General features: G+C 44.1%; 1 protein-coding gene across 5 annotated transcripts in view; it reads right to left on the bottom strand.

Annotated features, from left to right (window-relative positions):
• Nucleotides 1–6,122: 6,122 nt before the first annotated feature.
• Nucleotides 6,123–21,112, bottom strand: part of ARNT2 (aryl hydrocarbon receptor nuclear translocator 2) — a 96,993-nt gene continuing 82,003 nt past the window's right edge. For 3 of the 5 annotated variants that reach the window (XM_039723330.1, XM_039723334.1, XM_039723333.1), the window contains exons 16-20: nt 20,753–20,852; nt 18,077–18,215; nt 15,467–15,632; nt 12,844–12,980; nt 6,123–10,520 (exon numbers count right to left, since the gene is read on the bottom strand). In XM_039723330.1, coding sequence (XP_039579264.1) covers nt 10,422–10,520; nt 12,844–12,980; nt 15,467–15,632; nt 18,077–18,215; nt 20,753–20,852 — 641 coding nt within the window. In that variant the 3' untranslated portion in view covers nt 6,123–10,421. The remainder of the gene's footprint in view (nt 10,521–12,843; nt 12,981–15,466; nt 15,633–18,076; nt 18,216–20,752; nt 20,853–21,112) is intronic. The other 2 variants (XM_039723331.1, XM_039723335.1) reach the window with 2 other exon arrangements.

Consider the following 21,112-nt stretch of genomic DNA (forward strand, 5'->3'; position numbering starts at 1 on the left):
CCTCCTTATCAGTGTGATGCTGAAGATCCACGTGTTAGTCCTGGGGTGGGAGAGGATCAGAGCCCTGATGTGCCCCCAGGGTCAGAAATGCACAAATCCCTCTGGAGGGAGGGGCTGGAGATGCTTCTGCATCTTCACCTCTGGTGGGGTGGCTCAGGCAGTCCCTGAGTCAGAAATGATGCACCTGACATGGTCCTGTGCAGGCTGTCCTGATCCAAACTGAGATCATCCATGAGCACTCTTCCCAGCAATGAGCACAACCTTCTTGGAGAGACACCCAGAGCATTGCAGATCCTTAGTGAAGTGAAAAAGTCACCAAGCAGCAGCGCTAACTTTTAGCTCAACTTTTAGGAATACTAATGGCTAAAACCCATCAAATTCCAAAAAGCTGATGAACCTATCAAATATTACATCTGAATAGGAGCTTGTACAACAACAGGATTTTAAGTACTATGGAATGACTGGCTCTAGTTCTAGCTCAGGTGGTTAAAAATCAAATAAAACCTAAATTGATGTAATTGATAGTTCAATGATACTGAACTAGGGCCTACACTGTGACACCACTGAACTTACAGCCTGCCTTCTTAGATTCCATCAATCCAGGACACTTTTGCCACAGCATCAAGGTTACAAGGTAGCCTTCACATCTGTCCTACAAACTGCATGGACACCAATCCACAGCTCTGGGTGATGATCATGGAATTAATCCTACAGGACATTTTAGCTGGTACCTAAATTGTGATCTTACCCATTCAAGTTCCTCCTTGTTTACTTCTCCCACTGGTCATGTCTGGCAACTGCTGTGTTTGTGCTTGACTGCTGTTAAAAAGGGTTTTATTTGATGGGATATTGGAGATTCTCCAGCAAAGCAACATTCCAAATCAGGCAACAGCTATTGTGCTACATCAAGACGGTCTCTCCTTTCTCGGTGTCTCAGGGCCTGTAATAAAAAGTTGCCTGCAGAATTCAGGGACTGGCAATGCTGACAGACTCTGTCTGGGCTTCTGTCAGCAACCTCAGGGGACTTTTGTCAACAACTTGAGTCATGTTGGAGGAGAACTGGTCTGCTCTTTAAAGAAGGATGGTGTGAGAACAGCTCAGCAGCACAACATCTGACAGGTGACGTGGTACAGAGCACTTTCTCAGGGCTTGGGATATGGGGAAAGGATGAGTCAGTGGGTAGGAGGTGGTCACAGTCTCATGGCCGTGGATGGTCAGCCCTGGGCCAGCCCTGCGTGGCTGAGGAGGCCACATGGACCTTTTAACTGGCCCAGGGTCAGCAACCCCCTCTGGGTCTTCGTGCTTCTCTGACACTGTGGCTGTGCTGAGGGCTGGAGTGACCCCTCTGAATCCCAGGAACACTGAAGGCACAGCACCACATGGACCTCCTGGGAAAGCAGGGCTCTCCCAGCTTGAAACCTGGTCAACCAAGGCTCTGTCCAGCCAAGGATGGAGACAGCAGGACATCTGGCAGCCTTTCCTCACAAACCCTCTGATAGAAGATGTCCAAACTGCTCCTCCTGCACACTCACGGCTGTGCCTGCAAAGCCCTGCCGTGACCTGTGTGATTCAGCAATCAGACCTTCTCCTCCTCCATGCCCAGCTCCGAGTCTGGTGACGAAACAGAGGAAGATGCAAACCACTTCAGTGGCATTTCTGGGCACAGTTGAGAAAAGTACCATTTTTACCTCAATTTCATAGGTGACAGGGAATCAACAGATCTGACAAGCAGCATTTAGTTTCTCAGCGAAACATTTTCTCTTCTGGATGGCAGACTTAAACAGCAAAGCAATTTGTGCCTTCAGGGTATCTTTAACCCAATTTTAGAACCTCTTGGAAGTCAGAGCTATTAATGGACTTGTTGCTGGAAGCTCAGCTCCAGTGTTTTAAATGGCTGTGAAACATACTCCTGATGGGAGAACAAGCACAAAACCAAGAGGAAAACGGGAATCTGTTATCTGACATTCCCACCCGTGCCCATAAAGTTCTCTTTTTCAACGCTGGAGTCTTGGTGTTAAAAAGAGTCTGGTAAAATTGCCTTGACACCTTACCAACATTAGTACAAAAATCCACCCACCCTGCACTGACACGGTGGTGCAAGGGACAAAATGGGGATTTTACAAACCTGTCACAGGAAATCTGTTTCCAGGACTCGACAGCTCTGCGATGAAGTGTTGTGTATCTATAGTGATCTATAAATATCAAATGTTACCTTTCACTGAATTAAGATTTCTGCCTTTTAGTAGCCTTATTTATATAATTGACAGTTGCTTCAGTGGGTTTGCTCCAGTATTTCATTACCAGCTGATATATCCAGGTCAGCCTTGGCAGGTTAGTGCAGAACCCCACTCCCTCAGCAGGATCCAAAAATTTAGGTCAATTCGCATAACTTTGATGAACCTTTAGAACTAAAATGATTAAAGTGACAACTTCCATTGATTCCCTGCTGAGGTCTCTGACCTTAAATCACGGAGGTCACAAAAAATATGTGAAGAATCTAAATAAACTCCAATTCAGAACTCCATTAGATTAAGCATCTCTGTGCAGTGGGGGGATCAATATGGCTTGAAGGAAGTGCACAATGCTCTATAGCTTCTTAATAATTAAAACTTCTCATAGGAATTTCACAAATTTCACTGAATACTTTTTTTCCTCAACCTCACCAAATGCAGTTTTTAAACAGACAAACACAAAGATAAGCACTTCAAGTTACCAAAGTATCAATTCTGCAATTTTTTCACAGGACTGCAACCATCTACTTTCAAGGTTTCCTAGATTAAAATTGTTCACTAGAGGGCTTGGTAGTTTTCCGTGCCATATCAGTATGGATGTAAACATTCAGTGCTTGAGCTTTGTGGGTAAAATGACAAAGATCCCTTCCTACGTCACCAAATAAATCATCAGGCAGGAACTTCTCCTGACTACACAGGACAGCCACGATGACACATGGGCTTGGTATGGAAGAGGCCATGACTCCTTGACACTGCACAAAATCACTGTCCAAACCCAGACTTTCGTTCACTCTAACACAATTTTTTCCATTTTGGAACAGCAGCTGAGCAGGAGCTCTGGTGGGCTGAGCAGTCACATACTGGAGAGCACTGGGAGGGGGCCCAGGAAGGCAATGCCACCTCTGCAAGCTGTGCCAAGGGGACACTGGGGAGGTGACAAGCTGGTGTTTCCAGGTAACCCTTATGGAGGTGAGCCCCACGTCACTCCCATTTCCCAGAGCAGAGCGTGCTGGAGCAAGCTGACTCCATCTGTCCCTCACACCCAGGGACCAGCCTGAATTACCTCAACCAGCTCTAGATTTTCAGAGTACTCTGCACTCTCTTGGTGGCTGGAGAAGGCAGGAGCAGGATGAAGGATGGGATACATCCACTAGCAGTCCCATTTAAAAATGAAATATAATTTAATTCAGCAGCAGGAGCACTGCAGTGTTGCCTCCCGATGACTTTTGCTCTGAATTATGTGAACCAGAAACAACGTAACATTTGTTTGAGCATGATTTATGTGAAGGATGGAATCCCACAGCATTTACAATACCTCTGTGAGTCAGGCTTTGGTATCCCTGGTCCATCACATCCAGGAGGTGCTGAGGAGAGAGGAGGGCTGCTTCTGAGACAGTTCCACTGGACAAACTCCCCCACTGAGTGGGTAGTTTTACTACCCAGCCTTTGCCCCCTGCTACATGCACTGCAGGGAAGGCAGTGTGTTGTGTTTACGAGTGCCAGGGCAGTGTCTTCTCTTGGTCTTCAAAATCCTCGCTCCTCAGTGGCAATGGGTCTGTCAGGCCAGCAATTCCAGTGCTAAATGGAAAATAACTATGCTGTTATTTTATTTTGTAGACTGAAGCCTCTTCCCATCAGGGCCACACACAGAACTGCACTGAGCTCCAAGGGAAGGGTCATCATCCACAGCCCAGCCAGGGATGGGCAACGACTGGGGAGGCTCTGAGAGCCACCCAAAACATGTCTGGGATGACAGAGTGCACCAAAGTGGTTCAACCTTGCACTGCTTCTTGTTTTCAAAAATGTTCCAAGTACTTAAAACTTCACCTTCCTAACTGGAAAGAGGTGCTTGCTATTTTTAATAGGCAGCAGTGGGGCTGTCCTCTGTCCCCAGGCTGTGTCTGCACAGTTCTCATTGCAGTTCTGTGTGTACAGCCCTTACACTTTTGTCTGCAAAAGCCATAGCTTTATTTTAATGCACTTCTGCACTGTCCAGGGTGAGCCTAGCAGTGACATTTTTTTCAACTGGGTCCCAAATGGCACATTTTGTATATCAGTATTTAGTGCCAGTCTATAATTAGAAGATCATTTTTTCCAGAGCTAATGAAAAGATGCCCTAGCAACCCCTGGATATGATCCCAAATCCATTAATACAGCTCAAGTGATTCCATTTCATTTTATTTGGGACAGACCACAAAGTTTGAAGAAAATGCTGCCAAGTATTTTCAACCAGGAATATGCTGAAACTTGGTAAAAAAGGATGGAAAAATTCATCCTGTATTTGTCCCTGTCATATACAACTTAGAGAGAAACTGGGAAAATTAAATGAGTAATACTTCCTGAACCATGATGGCATTTTGATAGAAATGTGGCTAAGAAATACTCCCATAGAAAAATAAAGAAAAATGTATTTCTATCATCATAATGAAGACCTGTTGTTATGATTCATTAGTGCCAGCTGATAGAGGCAAGGATGGTGAGTGTACCAACACAGTGAGCCTTAGCTGCATTTTATCCCTGCGTGCCAGCCTGGATGGATTTCTACCATGGTGTCCTGCTGAGACCATCAGCCACCAAAGATGTGGCTCCATTCCACATCCAGCATCTCCAAACCCAGATTCCACACCAAAATCAGCACCTGCCAGCACTCCCACACCCTGCTGTCACCACAGTGCCCAGAAGCACACTTGATTTAGCACGTGAGAGCACAGCTAATGATGACCCACGTGAAAGGAGTGCTAGGAGGGATCTCCAGCCCAACCACACTGTGCCCTGCTTGGCACGGGTGCAACACCCATTCTGTGTGTGCCTTTCTGTTTGGATAATGCTCTTAAAAGCAACTATTAAACTGCAAGCCTATTAAACTGCACTGGAACAGCAGCAGAGAGCTGCCAGGATGGAAGTGGCTGCACTCCCAAATGGGGCTCGAGGTCTGGCACATCCCTGTTCACCAGAGAGGCTCAGCAGCACCTGAGCAAACGCCAGGAGAACATCACTTCATTGAAAACCCAATTTTCACAGCAAAACAGCACGAATGGCCCATTTTCACAGAGCAACCTGTGTCTCTGGGATGAGCACACAGTGAGCAGAGCCCAGCAGAGCAGGGGGGCTGCTGGCTGCATCTCATTAATCCCTTCCCAGTGCCCCAGTTCCCTGCCAGGTCCCAGCAGAGCCCACGCCTGCTCTCCACAGGCAGAGCCCTAAAAACGGAGTATGAGCTGTGGAAACACCACCTACCCCATGCCAGGCCCTGGAGCAGTGTCCTCAGCTGCTGCCATGGCACAGTCACCAGCTTTTTGGATTTATGAGCAAGGTATGTCCTCCTAACAAAGTAACAAGTAGACAAAGAAATAACAACATAAATGCAATGAAGACCCACACTGAAAGGCAAATGTGCCTTACATAGGCAATCTGAAAAGGTCACCAGAATGTTTGTGGCAAGGATACGAGTATTTTTTAACTTTGAACAATGAGACCAAAAGGTAGACAAGGAAACCACTGTGATACCACCCCAGGGAGTGCATACATACTGCCCCAGACCATGAATTAGCTCTAAAGCAATTGTGTTCTAATGAAATCCTCTACAATACAGCCACCAATTCACACACCTCAGCATCATCAGTAGAACAGGCTGTTAATTAATGTTTTTCTGGAACACTTTTAAAAGTTGAGCTCTCGAACTATCATTCCTCTCCTGCTCCCTCTGGACAGCCTTTACAAGACAGATAAAAAGGAACATCCTGTCCCCAACCACACACCACTGGAGGAGATTTCAAAGACAAAGATCAATGCCTCATCTTCTGATTTTTGGCATGGATCTTATAATTCAGGGTTTTTTCTTACTTGACAATTCCCAACAGCACATTTTACTTATTTACAGAAAGACAGGAATTAACAACAGCTCATGACATTTTTATTTTAATGAAATTTAAAAAGGCAGTTATTAGTTATACATACACACAACTGATTCTGTACTTGTTAGTCATAAATATAGAACATTCAGAAGTACAAAATACACTTTATCCACAGCACAATTTCACATCAATATGAAGAGTTTAAACAGATACGTAACCAAGTGCCTAACAATGACAGAAGCCCATTTTTGGAGTTGTTTCCTTTTTCCCCCTTTCCCTTTCTTTTTTAAAGACCATTAATCTACACAAAGTAATCAGTGCCCACAGCCATCAGTTTCATGAAATGCACTCTGGTTTAGAGTAGGAGAAGTCTGACCTTTTAAAGACAATTAGATGCCATCACCTTTTCTTTGCTCCATTAACAGCAACAAGCCCAAGCCCACATTCTCCTCTTCTCACAGTTAACAACTGTGAAAAATGGGGCTCTGGCAAAAATCACCTGAAGCCAAACTTGAGCACTGCCAGGAAAAGTGAAAATATCTGAACTAGAAATTAGTCCACTCGATACCTTGCAAACAAAGAGCAACAGCAGTATGACACCCATAAGGCATTAATGACAAAATGGCTGTATTATTCTTGAAAAAAGAGTACACCTATGTATAAAAATATATGTCATAGCAATTGGGTAAATCCAACACTATTTAACACTGTGCCAAAAGTAATTAAGAGTTAAAAAGGCAGTTCTGCAAGAAGTATTTACAGTTTCATACTGTACTTCAAAAGAAAAGAAAAGGCAACAAAGCTACAAATGGAACTATCTGGTTAAAGCATCACTGTAGGTACTGCCAGTAGCACTTGCACAAGTAATGTGATGGAGTCTTGGATTGTTCACCTGAATAAATGAATATAAATATTTTAGTATCTAAAACTGTCTCAGTCTACATGTCTGCTCCTTGAAATAACTCACCCACACCATCACTATTTGCAGTTTCTTGCTCCATGAGTTTAAACCCCAAAAGATTCCAATTCAAGAAACACTGTGTTTGCAACAGTTCAAGCAGAAATCACAGCTTTATTTCCAGCTTAGAAAAAATCCACAGAAGAAATGAGAAATCCACCACCTATGAAATTCTGGAAATTGGAAGCCAAAGTGCCAACAAAGCTACACCGACAGCACATAATAAAAACATCAGCATTCCCAATGCACCTTGCAGCTGCAGCTACAGGATAAGCCACGTCGCTGTAGCAGGGAAACACAAGATACAGCACAGCCAAGGCTACACAGCTCTGTCAGCCACAGCACCCGGGGAGGCTGGCTGGGAGGAGCAGGCAGGACCAGGGCAGCAGCACAGCAAAGCCTCTCCTGCTGCCTCAGAAGCACAAAGCTGCCAAAACTGTGAATTGCTCCCTCCTCGCCGGCTGGGAATGGCAGCCCAACGCCTCCACCCGGGCTGGGGAGATGGGGTGGCCAGGAATGGCAGAGGAGCAGGGCAAGGGTGGAAATGCCAAGAGTAAAGGGCTGCCTCGGGATGGCACAACAGAGAGGCTGACAGGGAAAACCCAAACCCAAACCTGGCACTGTCCACGCCGCCCTGAACAGAGCAGCCACCTTCCAGCCAGGAAGGCAGAGGAGCCCACAGGGTGAGAAGCAGTCCATGCTCTGATCCCTCAGGCATACTGATTTCGAAAAAACAACAAGAAAAAAAAGATGTGCTTAAATTTCTTCTAACAGTGCACTCTGAACTGCATAACCAAAATCTGTACACGGGAAGCCTTCTTCAGTAGTAAAAAACCCACAACACACTGAGGAAGTTATCATTGCTGATGTCAGGAGAAAGAAAATGGCTTTAAAAACCTTATTTTTAAATTGAATTCAGGAAGTAAAACTATAAATATACTCAGAGCAGTTTGTTGGGTAAAATAAAACACAGGAACAGCACTTTTTAGCTGAATTCATTATTCACTTCACGGAAAAATTTATAAAAATTTCAGAACTGACGTTTATCATGTCAAGCATCTTCTGTGGGGAGACACAAACTGCTCACCTACTGTTCCCTTCCTCATGAACAGCCCCTTTCAAACCCTGCACAGACACTGAGCACCTCACTGGTGCAGCACCCAGGCACCACTTAGAGACACCAGTGAACTTCACAGCAGAGCTCTGCCTCTCCAGTTCCATGAGCAGCGTGAGGGGAAAGGGGGATGGCTCCAAGAGAATAAATCCATGGATTTAAAAGCAAAGTGCATAAGCACATGGCTTGCTCACCTCAGATGGTATTTTCCTCATCTCTGGGGGAGAAGAGATAGGGAGATTTTTGTTTGTATTCAGTGTGATTTGGTGAGGCAAGTGCAGACCAGGAGATCCGAGGCCTCTCCAGTACCTCATCTAGAGATATACAAAACTGTCCTAAAAAAAAAGATTCCCTAGCCCCACTTGCACATAGGGTAAGAGATTGGTCCCAGATTTAGTGAGATAAATAGTAAGGAGGACTCTTCCTGGCTACTGAACATGACATGCTGATCTGGGAGAAGGCTGGGACAGCAGTGTCAGATGGGCACAGCCCCATCTGTGCCAGCCCTGTCCCTGGGCCATGCTCACCTGAACCAAAAATACGGATTGTGGTGATGTGCACCCACTCAGAGACACCCCAGAATTCCACAGGGGCCATGAGAAGGCAGAGTTTAATCTTGTGAAGTCTAAGAATCACTGCACACACAGATCTTCTGGATGGGGTCTCTGCCCTGGGGCTGCTTTCCCCAGGTCCATGACAGCCCCTGAAGGTCCAAAAGCTGAGAGAAGCTGATCCTTCCTCCTCTGCACCCAACCTCGAATGGTATGAACAACCTGCATGCAGGAACCTGGAGCTTTGTGAGTAATTCTTTCTCCTCTCATCCCGGAAGAAATGATCAGGATAAAATCCTCACAATCCAACCTCTGTAACTCATCATGCATGTGAAATACTGAACAAAAAGATTCCTACCACATCTCTCATGAAGACACATGGCAGGTGACTCGCCCAAGAGGAAGGTGATTAACTCACCTCCGTGGAAAAGCATACAGCATTCAGAGCAGTCAAGAGTCCTCAACAAACCTGGCATGCTGAAAATCCCATTTTTAACAGAACAGGGTTAACAGAAGCACTTGCTTGGGAATCCAAGCCAAAATTCAAGTTATCACTGTGTAAGCAGTGGACAATAGTCCAATCAATATCTATTACCAACTCACTTTAAAAAAATTATACACTACAAAATCATCTCACTGTTTGCAGCAAATGAGCTTGAACAATTTCCTAGTAACAGGCCACCACCTTCCACTGTTAAAATGTGAGGTTTCACAGTATAAAAAGTACTTCACAGAAAGGAAATGCAGCTAATATAGAAAATGCAATCTCGATGTGTTTACAGTCATTTTTTAAGAGGCAACATTTTTGGGAAAGCAAGAGCAATAATAATTAAAGCAGCCAGTGAGAAATGTACAAGGTTATAGGCCTCAATTCAGTGCAAAACCAGACTAATAGCTTATGTAAGTAAATGTTTGTTCTGAACAGAGAACCACCTGAATTAAAAGTAAGAACACCTATGTGAAGTGATGGAGATTCCCACGATATTCAAATCCTTCACATACATCATCAACCTTTTCAGTACACTCCAGAATGGACCCTTTGTAAAGGCAAAAGAAACCAGTACAGGAAATCACTTCATACAGCACAAGATATACATAAAGTACCAAAATGTACACACATTCAAGTTTAAGTTAGAAAAGGCAGAGCTGAATCTTCGGGTGAGAGAGGCCTACATTATGTTGCTTAATCTCAACATTTAAAGTGACCTAAAACCTACAAGAATCAAAGAAAACAGAATATTGTGTCTGCTTTCAGAAATTTAAGCTTAAAGCAAGGCATCGAAATTGAGCGGTAGGCACTGTAACAAGACACGACCTTACCTTTTCTCTGTTAGTCTTTGTTACTTTGTTATCTATTGAAAAATTACCATTCAAAGGAAATATTATGCATCATTCACATTCAAATATTTGAGACTCAGAGATATTTTTTTTTTAAACAAGCAAAATTTTTTATCTCTGAGGTAGATGACAATAAAATATAAAAAAAAAAAACAACAATGGAGCTGTCAATGAACACTAACAAGTGCTGGAGCTCCTCTGCTGGCACTGATGCACCCCAAGGAGGAGAGAGCAAGCTCTACACCACTATCTGAAACGTGAGAAATGAGTCTTCTGGTTTAGTAGCTTCTACAGAAATGCAACACAGAAAAAGCAGCGCCAAAATCACACTGAAATGGCCTTGGAGAAGAAGAACTTCCATTTCTGCTTCACAAGCTACTCAGAAAATGGTGGAAACATGCCCAGGTCAGCAAAATCTTCAATGTTGTAATTGCCAGTACCCTGTGTTGGATCCCCAGGCATCGGCAGCATGTCCTGCATGATAAGGAAAAATCAAAGTGAGGTCTCATTTGCCAACACATTATCTAGACACAAACTGTTTCCTGTTCATCTTTTCAGTGTAAAACCAGAAAGGGCCAAGTTTAGATAAATAAGGTGAAAACCAGACCTGTGCAGAGGGCTGGGCTAAAGTTTATGTGCTACTTTTTTGCTGGAGTGTTTCTGAACAAGAGGTGGGACTTAAGCAGGGCAGTTTTGGATTGCTCCTCTGAAATAAAACACATCTGAGCTGCTTTCTACTCCTCCCAGACTGAAACAGCTCCCCTTGGAATGGGAACTACATATGGAGAGAAGAAACTCTCTGGTTTCACTGCATGGGGAGTGTACAACACCTCAACTCCAACTCCATGTGTCAGGATGGGTTTGGGCAAGGTCTCACCTCCTACCAGTACTCTCTAGGTGAACGCTGCTCTGTGGAACACTCAAGCCTGGACATCTCCCCAGCTAACAAGGTGCCCAAGCAGCTTCATAAACGTACAGAGGCAGAGGAAATAGCAGGAACTTCTCAGGAGAAATGGGATTTCATGGTAATTTCTCTTTGTGTCTTGAGCCAAGTGAGGTCTCTGCAGGAGGCTTCAAAAAACACTCAACTGTTCCTCAGCCAGAGACTGAAGCCACAGGGAGAAGATATCCCTTGCTGGGAAAACCAGAGTTTATGCTTGCTTTTCCTGTCAGTCCTTAGAGCAATAAGCTCTTACCACAAAGCCAACTCTTGCCAGGGATGGTTCACTATCCTCACAATAAAACAAAACCAAAAAAACAAGTAAGAAAGCTCACGGGATGTGCTCTGTGAAAGAACTGAGAGCTGCTGAGTACTGGGAAGTTCCTCCAAAATAAGACTGATTAAAATCCATCCAAAATCTTCACAGCATCCTTGCCAATGTGGTGAAAGAGACTGTGAGCACTGGCAGTGTATGAGCTGCCAGGGTCAGCCTTCATCTTCTGACCAAAACATGGACTTATTTGATGTTTTCCCACATTCTCTCCCAGCCAAAGGGAAACTGTAGCTGCTCCCTCCTGTCTACACTTCCATCTCTGAAGGCATTTCTGCTGCTGGGACCTCTGTGGCAAAGTCTCCTCAGGCACAGACCCAGCAAGGTCTCCTCTTGAGTCTGCCTCTCTCCTTAAGCCCAGCTAACCCAGGGGAGACTCTGGGCACAATCCAAGCAACTTCTTGGAGGCCTTTAAACTCATCCAAGTTTCTTATCCCATCCAGATATTATCCTACCTCCCTCCAAACACATTGCAGATGAGCCCAGCCCTTCTTTTATCCCATGCTCTTCCTTTCCACTAACTTCATGAGAAGTTTGTTAAGAAACAAGCAAGACACTGCTTGGAGCCCCATGTCTCTGCTGGCCATCAAACCATGCTGTCAGCAGCACTGGAATTACCCTGAATATCCTCTTGGACAGCCATTAACCTTTGCTAACGCAAAGAGATGCAACAGACCAATCTTGCCTGGGCTGTGGGCTAAGAGCACACAGACAGGCAGTTACTCCAGATGAAGGGCTGTTTGATCTTGTGTGAAAGCAATGGTTCATCCACACAGGAATATTCCCATGCTCCCAGCTCTTCTGCAGCGTTCTTGCACACGAGCCCAGTCTTGCAGGTGAATTTACTTTCCAAAAGACAAGGAGGCACCCCACTTCTAAACTTGCTTGGGGCTTGAACTGTCTTTCCTGCATTTATCTGCATTGTTTTCTTGTAAACTGTCTTCTTCATCTAATTTAAAAACCAGTTATACAAGGACAGATATGTCATTAGTCAACTTATGAAGTCCTACTCTATAGTAGGACTTTGCCATCTGTAGTCAAGACTCAGAATTATAGTTAATTAGGTAGTTGAAGATGATTTTTTATCACCTATCTGATATCTGACCAGGTTTAACCTTAAATAATTACTGTCCACTATCTTCTGTGCAGTGTCACACTCCTTTCCTGCTTGAACTGTCAAAGAGAATGACATTGATATCTAATTGAACTTGAGATGTCAGAGGCCAGCACCAGGATAAGAAAGACATTCCACTTGGGAACACCTCATGGATTCCCTGCAAAACATGAAAGCCCTAAGTATAGGGTGCAAAGAGAAGGGAAAACAGCGTTCTGCATAGCAAAGACACTGTTGTGTGGCAGAGACCCAAACCACCTGAGGAGCCAAGGGCAGCTAAGGGCAGTGCAGGGCAGCACGCAGCAGCAGGGGAAGGCTCCAGGCCCTGCTGCGCCTGATCCTCAAGGGCCACGGCTCTAACTCAGAACTGAGAGGTGGCCAGAGGGACGCTGGGCTGGGTGGCACTGCTCACCTGGAACACCTCGCTCTGGTTGGGCTGCGGGTGCGAGTGCTGGTCCCCGCTCTGCTGGTTGTGGTGCTGGCTCTGCCACTGCGACCACACCTCGGACGGCCGGCCCTGGAACTGCCCGCTGCTCTGGCCGCCTTCAGCTGCACGGGGGAAGAAAGGGCACAAGTCAGAGAGCAGCTCCTCCACAACACCTGCCTGCTTTGGGGCGGCATCCATCAGCGCTGGATTGGCAAAGGAGCCTTGGAGAAAGGCCCTGGGTGACACCAGCCCTGCGAGGAGGAAGCTGGAGGGTGTTTCAGCCCCAGAGCAAAGCTCAGGGCCGTGGCTGCACAGCCATGAACTGCCCAGGGCAAAATGCACACTGACATGGTGAGCCAGGCACTGCAAGACAATTTTCAAGCATCCCCCCATCATTTTTAAATCATAATAAGGACTATTTTTCATTTCACTTAAAAACCAGACTTCACCATCTGAATGCTGTTTCTCTCAAAAACACTGAATTCTTGTGGAGCAGTGGCTGCACAGTTTGGTACTCATCTAAGAAGCATGTAAGCAGATCCAGGATTTTTTTAAGCAGATGTAGGAACAGTATGATCAACAGACAACAGCCTTGCTGATTAAATACAGGCATTTCAGGACTGTCCTGTCCTCCAGTGATACATCTGCAAAGTGATTTATTTAATATGCAGTTCATAGCAAATTATTATCCTGTCAATATGGTGATACTTCCCTAGAAGTCTCAGGCCATTTACATTTGACAGAGCAACATGAATAGCAAGGCTTCATTGTAAATACACTTTAAATGATGATTTCAAGGAGATTAATTTCTTCTAAATGGTCCACCATAAAAAAAGTATGTTGCCACACATTAATTTGGTTACCTATTACACATACATTTTTCATGAGTACAGTAACAGATGACACTTAAGCTGAACTCATTTTACCCTACACTTCTACAGACTGCCATTGCATTGTAATATTTTTGGATAATTTTCCATTCCTTAGTCACAGTATCTCCCTCTAAGAACTAGCATTTTAGAAAGCTTGCCACCAGGCTTATGCTTTTCCTCCAAACATTTCTTCCTCTTTTTTTTGTTAATGTTTTTCTCTATAACTGCTCCAGCTATTTTTGCTTGTTTCCCTCTCACACAGAGGGTCAAGCTGTGCATGTCTGGTTCTTCCTGAACACCAGCATCCTCTGCCAAGAGTGCCAAATTTTCTGTGCCAAACTTCCACACCTGTGCTATGCCAAGTCTTTGATATCCAGACTCAATCATGTCAAATCAGCCACTACTCATAGTCACGACTTCAGAAAATACAGACACATATTTAACCAAATCACTTTGGCCACCAGCTAAGCCATGCAAAACAGATAAAGGGAAGGTTTTACAGGAAAGTAAACAGGCTGTAGTGATGCATTTCTATCACATCTGAAGTACATGATTACAGTTCTTCCCTCACTGACATTACCACAACCAATAATCCAGCTGACTCAAAAACCCTGCAGACATTTTAAGAGCCAAAACAAAATTCATTTAAGTTACCCTTTAAAAGCAAGCTGCAAGTTTGTTTTGTTTTATTTCTCCTCAGAACAACACATTGAAATTAAGTGAGTGAAGCAAATGATACTTCTTTTCAGCAGAACAGCCCCTGCCAGCCGGCGCTCGAAGCCGCTCGTCTCCGTGAGGGCTGGGTTATTAATAGCACCCAAACTGATGTAGGTCAGGAGATGTTTCTCATTAAGTGAAAGGGTTCTTGCCAAGTAGCTTAAGCCTGAAATACAAGGCTGTCTCATAAACAAATGTACAGTGCCTGGTGGGAATGGAAATGGAGGGAGGAATAAGCTGTGTGGGAAGAGCTCCATCCCAATGCCCTTCTTCTAGGCACAGGTCTGTGCCAGGTCTGTTCCCCAGGGACAGGAGCAAACAGCACACATCAGCACACTGCTACCTGTGCTTTTTGGGATTGCACATTATTGTCACCCTGTGACATTTTCATGGAATCCATTATATATTTTATTCCTGAATATTATTCTTCTGGTGGAGCGCAAAAAATTTACCAAGGGGTTACCTACTGGGTCACGGTCTGAAAGCTACCAAATTAGCCTATAATAGGAAAAGAAAACCCTTTCAAAACATGGCAACTACTCTGATTAGGTTGGTAGCACTGGGGGCAAGAAATAAATCCTGTTTTCAGCCAAACTCTAATGTACAATCTCAGTGCAAGAGGACACCACCATGAAGACGAAAAAAGAAGGAAAAAAAAAAAGGCAAATTGAACCAGTTGACCACAATTTGGGAGGATGATTACTAGTCATATAAGCAAATTTTGAATCTTTCAGGACACCATTTACTGGGGGAGGAAAAAAAAAGTTCCCTCATACCATAAAATGACAATATTCTGAACATGTTGGATGTGGAGGAGATGGAGCATGGAGGGAACAGGTCAGTTCTGTCCTCTCTACTTAGCAGCAGAAAGCAAAACCCTTTCACCACCTGGGCTTCCCAACCAAAATAACAATAAAAATCAATTTTTACTGATTAAATATTGGAAGATTTTTAATGAAGTTAATGCTGAAGAGTTTCATTTCCATGTGCATTTCTGTGTTACACCATTTAAAACTCACCAAAGCCTGCACTTCGGTTTGCCAAGCTGGAGTAGGCATTCCCACTTGGAGAAGAGGTGGCTGGGCTGGACAGAGGGCTGTAAGATGATGGGTCAGCTGGGTAGGTGTGACTTGTTCCAATGCCAAAGGGAGATGACTGAGCCTTGCCAGACTGAGATGGAATTTGCTGAGGAATAAAACGTAAAAGAAGGAAAAAGTTTTATTGTTGGGAAACAGCACAGCAGAATCATAACATAAAGCAAAGACTAAATAAACTCTGTGGATGCTAACATGTTTCTCCTGTCTCAGCTGTATTTAATTTCTGTCCAGTCCAGGTTACTGCTGCAGAAGGAGTACAACAGAGTATAAACCAACACCTACAGCTCTCCTGCTGATTAGCTCACGGGTACTCTGTATCAGAGCTATGTGGAAAACCAGGATTTCTTTTACCACTATTATGAGGATTAATCTCAAACTCAACAAGTATGAAGAATTCATCTTTATTTTCCAGGTGTACTGATTTTGCAGTGCAACAGTGAAATCAGTTATCTGGATGTCCTGCAGGACACGTGCAGGACTCAGATGACCAGAGTCTCCAGTGCTTGGGACTAAAGGGCCAAAGCAGTTTCAAAGCTAATGTGCTGCTTTCTCTCCCTGCCTACGAAATACAGGCAGCAGTTACTTTGCCTTGTAAAGGGCTTGGAAGGGTGAATCACCAAGTCCTGGCAGAAGGGAAGAAACAGCCTAACACTGCTTTAATTGGGCAGTTTAATTCAAAAGTACTAAAATCCAGTTTACTGTCATTTCACCTACATAATGGCTCTGTCAGAGGATCTCCCAGAATGTTACACAAATGGTTAAACACTGCAGAGGCTGCTTTGAGACATGTACAACTGGTGCACTGGGACCAAAGGGAGTGAAGTGTTCCATCCAAAGCCATGGGCTAATGTATGGTGCACAGACAGGATCTGATTATAAACCATTTCCCACATGATGAGTAAGTCCAGCAGTCCCAAGAAAAACTCACTGCCTAACCATGCCCACAAAGAGAAACTGAAGGTGATTACATGATTACATCTCTGGATATCTGTCATGATGTGCACTGTTACTGGCAATCAGTGCAGGCAAAGGAAGCTGCTCTTCCCTGGAAGAGAGGGACAGGGAGCAGAATGAAGCCCCCACAATCCAAGAGGAGAAGGTCAGTGACCTGCTATACCACTCAGACACACACAGGTCCACGGGCTGGGCAGGATCCACGCAGGGCACTGAGGCAGCTGGCAAAAGTGCTCACTGAGCCACTTCCCATCACTCCTCAGCAGGAAAAACTCCTTCACCAAGAGCTGTCAAGAACAGGAAGAGGCTGCCCAAGGAAGAGATTGAGTCACCATCCCTGGAGGTGTTTAAAAGATGTGTGGATGTGGCACCTGGGGATGTGGGTTAGTGGTGAAATTGGCAGCAATGGTCGGACTTGAGGACCATAAAGGTCTTTTCCAAACTTAATGATTCTATGATTTTTGGGCAAATGCATTGGAGCTGGGGGAGGAAAACAGATCCCAACAGGCATATAACATGTGGAAGATGCTATTAAGTCTTCAGTTCAGTTCCAAGCTAAGAAACTGTACATTTCTGAAGGTTTCCACAATGGCAGTGGGAGCTCGGCATGTCACTTCTGCAAGGGCTTAGCTCCATTTTACTGTATTTAAGATGGAAGAATTAATTCCAATTTCCTTACACTCACATCCAAACTCGGTTGATTTGGACAGAATTTGTGCAGTAAGAGGGATGAGTAATTTGTTTTAGTCATTTTCAGCACCTTCCATATCATTTGAAGAAATGAGTTAATGTTGTAACTGGATTTCATTAACCAGGTGTGACAGAGAACCATGACACTCTGGGGCTGGGAATAATCAGTGATTAATGTGGAAACAATTCACTTATTGGAAATTTATTTAGTGACCACCGCAACATGCCATTCCAGCCTGCCAAACAACGAGAACTCAGGAGGCATTAAGAGCAGCATTATTAAGATCAAACTCATTTCATATTATTTGTCTTTTAATAGAGTTTTGAACCATTTTTTAACTGTTACACAGAACAAGAGGTGATTTCTGGGCTAACACTGACAAGCACAGTGCATCTGATGGAGGTATGTGCTGTTTCCTCCAGCACACAGCAGTGTGAGCTATGCTGGGCAGTGCTAATGGAGGAACACCAGGCTGATGAGCAGCCTCTGCTCCCAATCCATGCCTGGCTTTGCACCTGCCCCTTCTGCCCACCCTGATAACCATGGGTAACACTGCTGGGTGCAAGGTTGGCCCAAGAGAGATTTAATTCACAGGCTTAATACTAAAGCAGATGTGTCCTTCTTCCTTCATCCAGTGCACACATAAAACAAATGCAGGACAAGAACTTTCAGCGGGGTTTGGGTCAGTGCAGCCACTGCCACCTCAGTGACCACCACCCCAAACAAGAGCAGCCACACACAGGGCAGCTGCTCACACTGCCACACCCCCACCCCAACCACAAATTAATTACCCTGAAACCATAAACGGGTTTACTAACACTTCTGTAAAAAGCACAGAGAGTGCAGATCTTTAAAGCCCATGAAAATGAGTCACTTGAAGTGCATACCTGTCCTGGAAACGGTGGGCGATTTCCCGTCCAGGCCACCTGGCTCTGGTTGAGCTGCCGGGATATCTGGGTCAGGTTCTGGCCCGTCGAGGACGAAGACTGGATGTCGTTGACACCAGGCACATGCACCACAGATGAACTAAGGGGCCAGAACAGACACAGAGCCTCATTTGTAGGGCCTGTTCCCAACGCGCAGATTGTATCCCGGATAAAGAAACACTGACGATACATTAAAGCTAATTATTCAGTCTGTCTTGGTAAGAAAAATGACTGAGAACCATCACAAAACTATGAAACACACTGGCATTCTAAATGTCAGTCCTAATAGACACAGCAGGCAGAATTATTTTGAATTAGACTTCAGCAATCTCTTGGAAAGGGCTTCTAAGAATAAATACAGTCCCAGACATGGTGCATACACACTTAGCCCCACACCAGTTTAACATTTAATGCATAAAAAATCTGGCTAGCAGAGAGCATTCAAGCAGGTACTTCATCACAAATTTGTGCTTAAAGTCAACAGCATTTAAGCATTTGCTTAAATGCCATTCTAAATGAAGATGGGCACAAAAGACGATACTTATAAGCACTTCCTTATTTGTTTCCTGCCTGGGAAATGAAGAATTATGTACTACATATTAAAAATAAGGGCTTTTAATTCCTTTTTTCACCAACTGATGCTAAAGAAGAACAGGCAGTTATATACCCTGGCAAAAGAATAATCAAGCCAGGAAGTTAAATTCATGTAGTAACTTTGGAACACTAATAATAGTAAAAAATAATATTTTAAATTTCTTTATGTTAGCTGTTTCCTACTTACTGAATTTCACTACAGATAAATACCTAAAAATTCCTAATTTTAAGAAAAAATTTATGAAGGAACTGCTCCGCTTCACCATTTTATTCTCATGGAAGTCTTGAGCAATGGAATCTATACAACTACACATTGTGACTGTACTTTTATATATAAAACCATATTTTTTTACATGTCATATAGAAATGAATAGAAGTGAAGACAGCATACAAAACCACTTTTGTGGATCCACTGAAACAGCTTGTTCTTTTCTCCAATCCCATCCCTATTGTTTATTTTCACAATCTTACAGAGAGAGAAGAATGCAGATTGGGAAAAGAAGTAAACAAGGCTGAATCCTTGGAAAAGGCTGACAGAATCCCTCCCAGAGTGTAAGCTAAACGTGGCAGGCATGTGAATATGTGAGTTGTTATTCTGGATTTCTTTCTGCCTAAAAGCAAAGCGTATGTTTAGAAATGCTTTGTGTTTTCTAATTTTTTAAAATATGTGTTTTATTTTATATTATCACAGAGTCTCCAAAAAGGGAAATGTAGACCAGAAAGTCCATCTAAATCTGGCTGGAGCACACAGCAGCTGCTGGGGAGAGCTGGCCCTTCTGCCAAAACCTTCTCAGCTGGACTGGCAAGTCCCATCACCTAAGGAGCTTGGACAGTATCTGGAACTGTACTTTGAAAGCAGATTTCTGCAGAGCAGTGCCTAGAGGCTGCCCAGGCTCAGTGACTGAATGGCCAGGCTGGAGATTGTACAGAGGGCAGTGCACTGAGAGTGGAAGTGCTGGCAGAAATGCAAGCCATTACTTGATGTAACAGAATAGCAGTAGGAAAAAAGCTACAGTTAAAACATCAGGAATTAGCAAAGGAAATGAACAAGAACACAAGCCAAACCCCCAGATGGCAAGTCAGTCACCCAGTAATACATAATATCCAATTAAAAGACATTTCATTTTATTCTCATATCTCCCCAAGTTATACTTGGTTTTAATTTGACAAAACACACTCACATGGATCTTATTTCTCTTCACTCAGATTATTAGCAATTATGACTTTAAGAGCACATTGGTTTAAATAAAATGGGTGTTTGCCAATGTTTTCCAGTCTGAGGAAGTGGCAGGTTCTCAGTGGCTGCTCCTTCACTTTCACAGCCTTGGCTGGTTTGAACAGGAGAATTAAACTCCAGTAAGACAGTGGTGATATCACAAGGCACTAAGGTCAACATGATTGCTGTTACCACACTCTGCAAAAGCAACTGGAACCCATATTGCCAGCTGGTGGGCAATGACACACACTTAGAAGAACTCAAAAATGCCTTGGAACATTCCAGACCACCGCCTTACGTGTATTTGGAAGCTGCCTTAGAAAAGTATTGATGAGCCTGTCCCAGTCCTCACCTGGGACTATGGATGCAGCATCCCTCTGTTCCCTTTGACACCCACATCAATGCCCTTCAAGGCAGCCCTTCAGCAGGAGCACTTCAGAAGTGACAGCTGAAGTGCAAAACAAATCTTTGCACCTTCCCAGCTTGGTTGAATGCTCCTCAGATCTCTGACCCTGTGCTGTCACCTCTCTGAGTTATTTCCCTTCAGAATTTGTTGCTGCTCCTTAGCTTTTTTCCAATTACAGTATCACAGCAAAAAATAACTACTTATCAGACAGTATTTTTAAGAGAGATACCCAAATCATCTCAGCTTGTAAGCCCAGTGTAAGTGCTGAAACATCACCAGCAGTGAAGTGTACACAAAGTAAAATTCATTCATGTAAAGAAAGCTCTTGCACCTTGGGTTGGTTTTGTTTCCACAGTACTGCAGGGGGACAGTTTCCCCCTCTCAGACAGGAACTGACACATTCAGGATCTGCACCAAATACCTGAAAGTCTTTCCCGAGTGTCCTGGCTGAAATGGGCTTCCCTGTGAGTAAAGCTGCTGGTTCCCTGCTGTGGATGCAGAGGCCATCATTTTTTTATCTGCTACAAGAGAAAAGCAAATCACAGGAAAAGAATTAATTTAGGGGGTGAGATAATGAAGAAAAAATATTTAAAGACAATTGCAATGTATGTTTTCTTCCCTTCTTCAGGCTTCATGAAGAAGCCCTGTGGAACACATTAGGAAGGACACAAAGTGACAATTTGGTGTGAAAGCAGAGGCACAGCTGGTTTGTGTATGCTCTACACTCTCCTGAGAGGCTGTGGGTCGTGAATGCCACTGTTTGCATGGAACATTGTGCTGG

This window comes from Passer montanus, unplaced genomic scaffold (genome assembly GCF_014805655.1).
Source record: "Passer montanus isolate IOZ18808 unplaced genomic scaffold, ASM1480565v1 scaffold5, whole genome shotgun sequence".
NCBI lineage: Eukaryota > Metazoa > Chordata > Aves > Passeriformes > Passeridae > Passer > Passer montanus.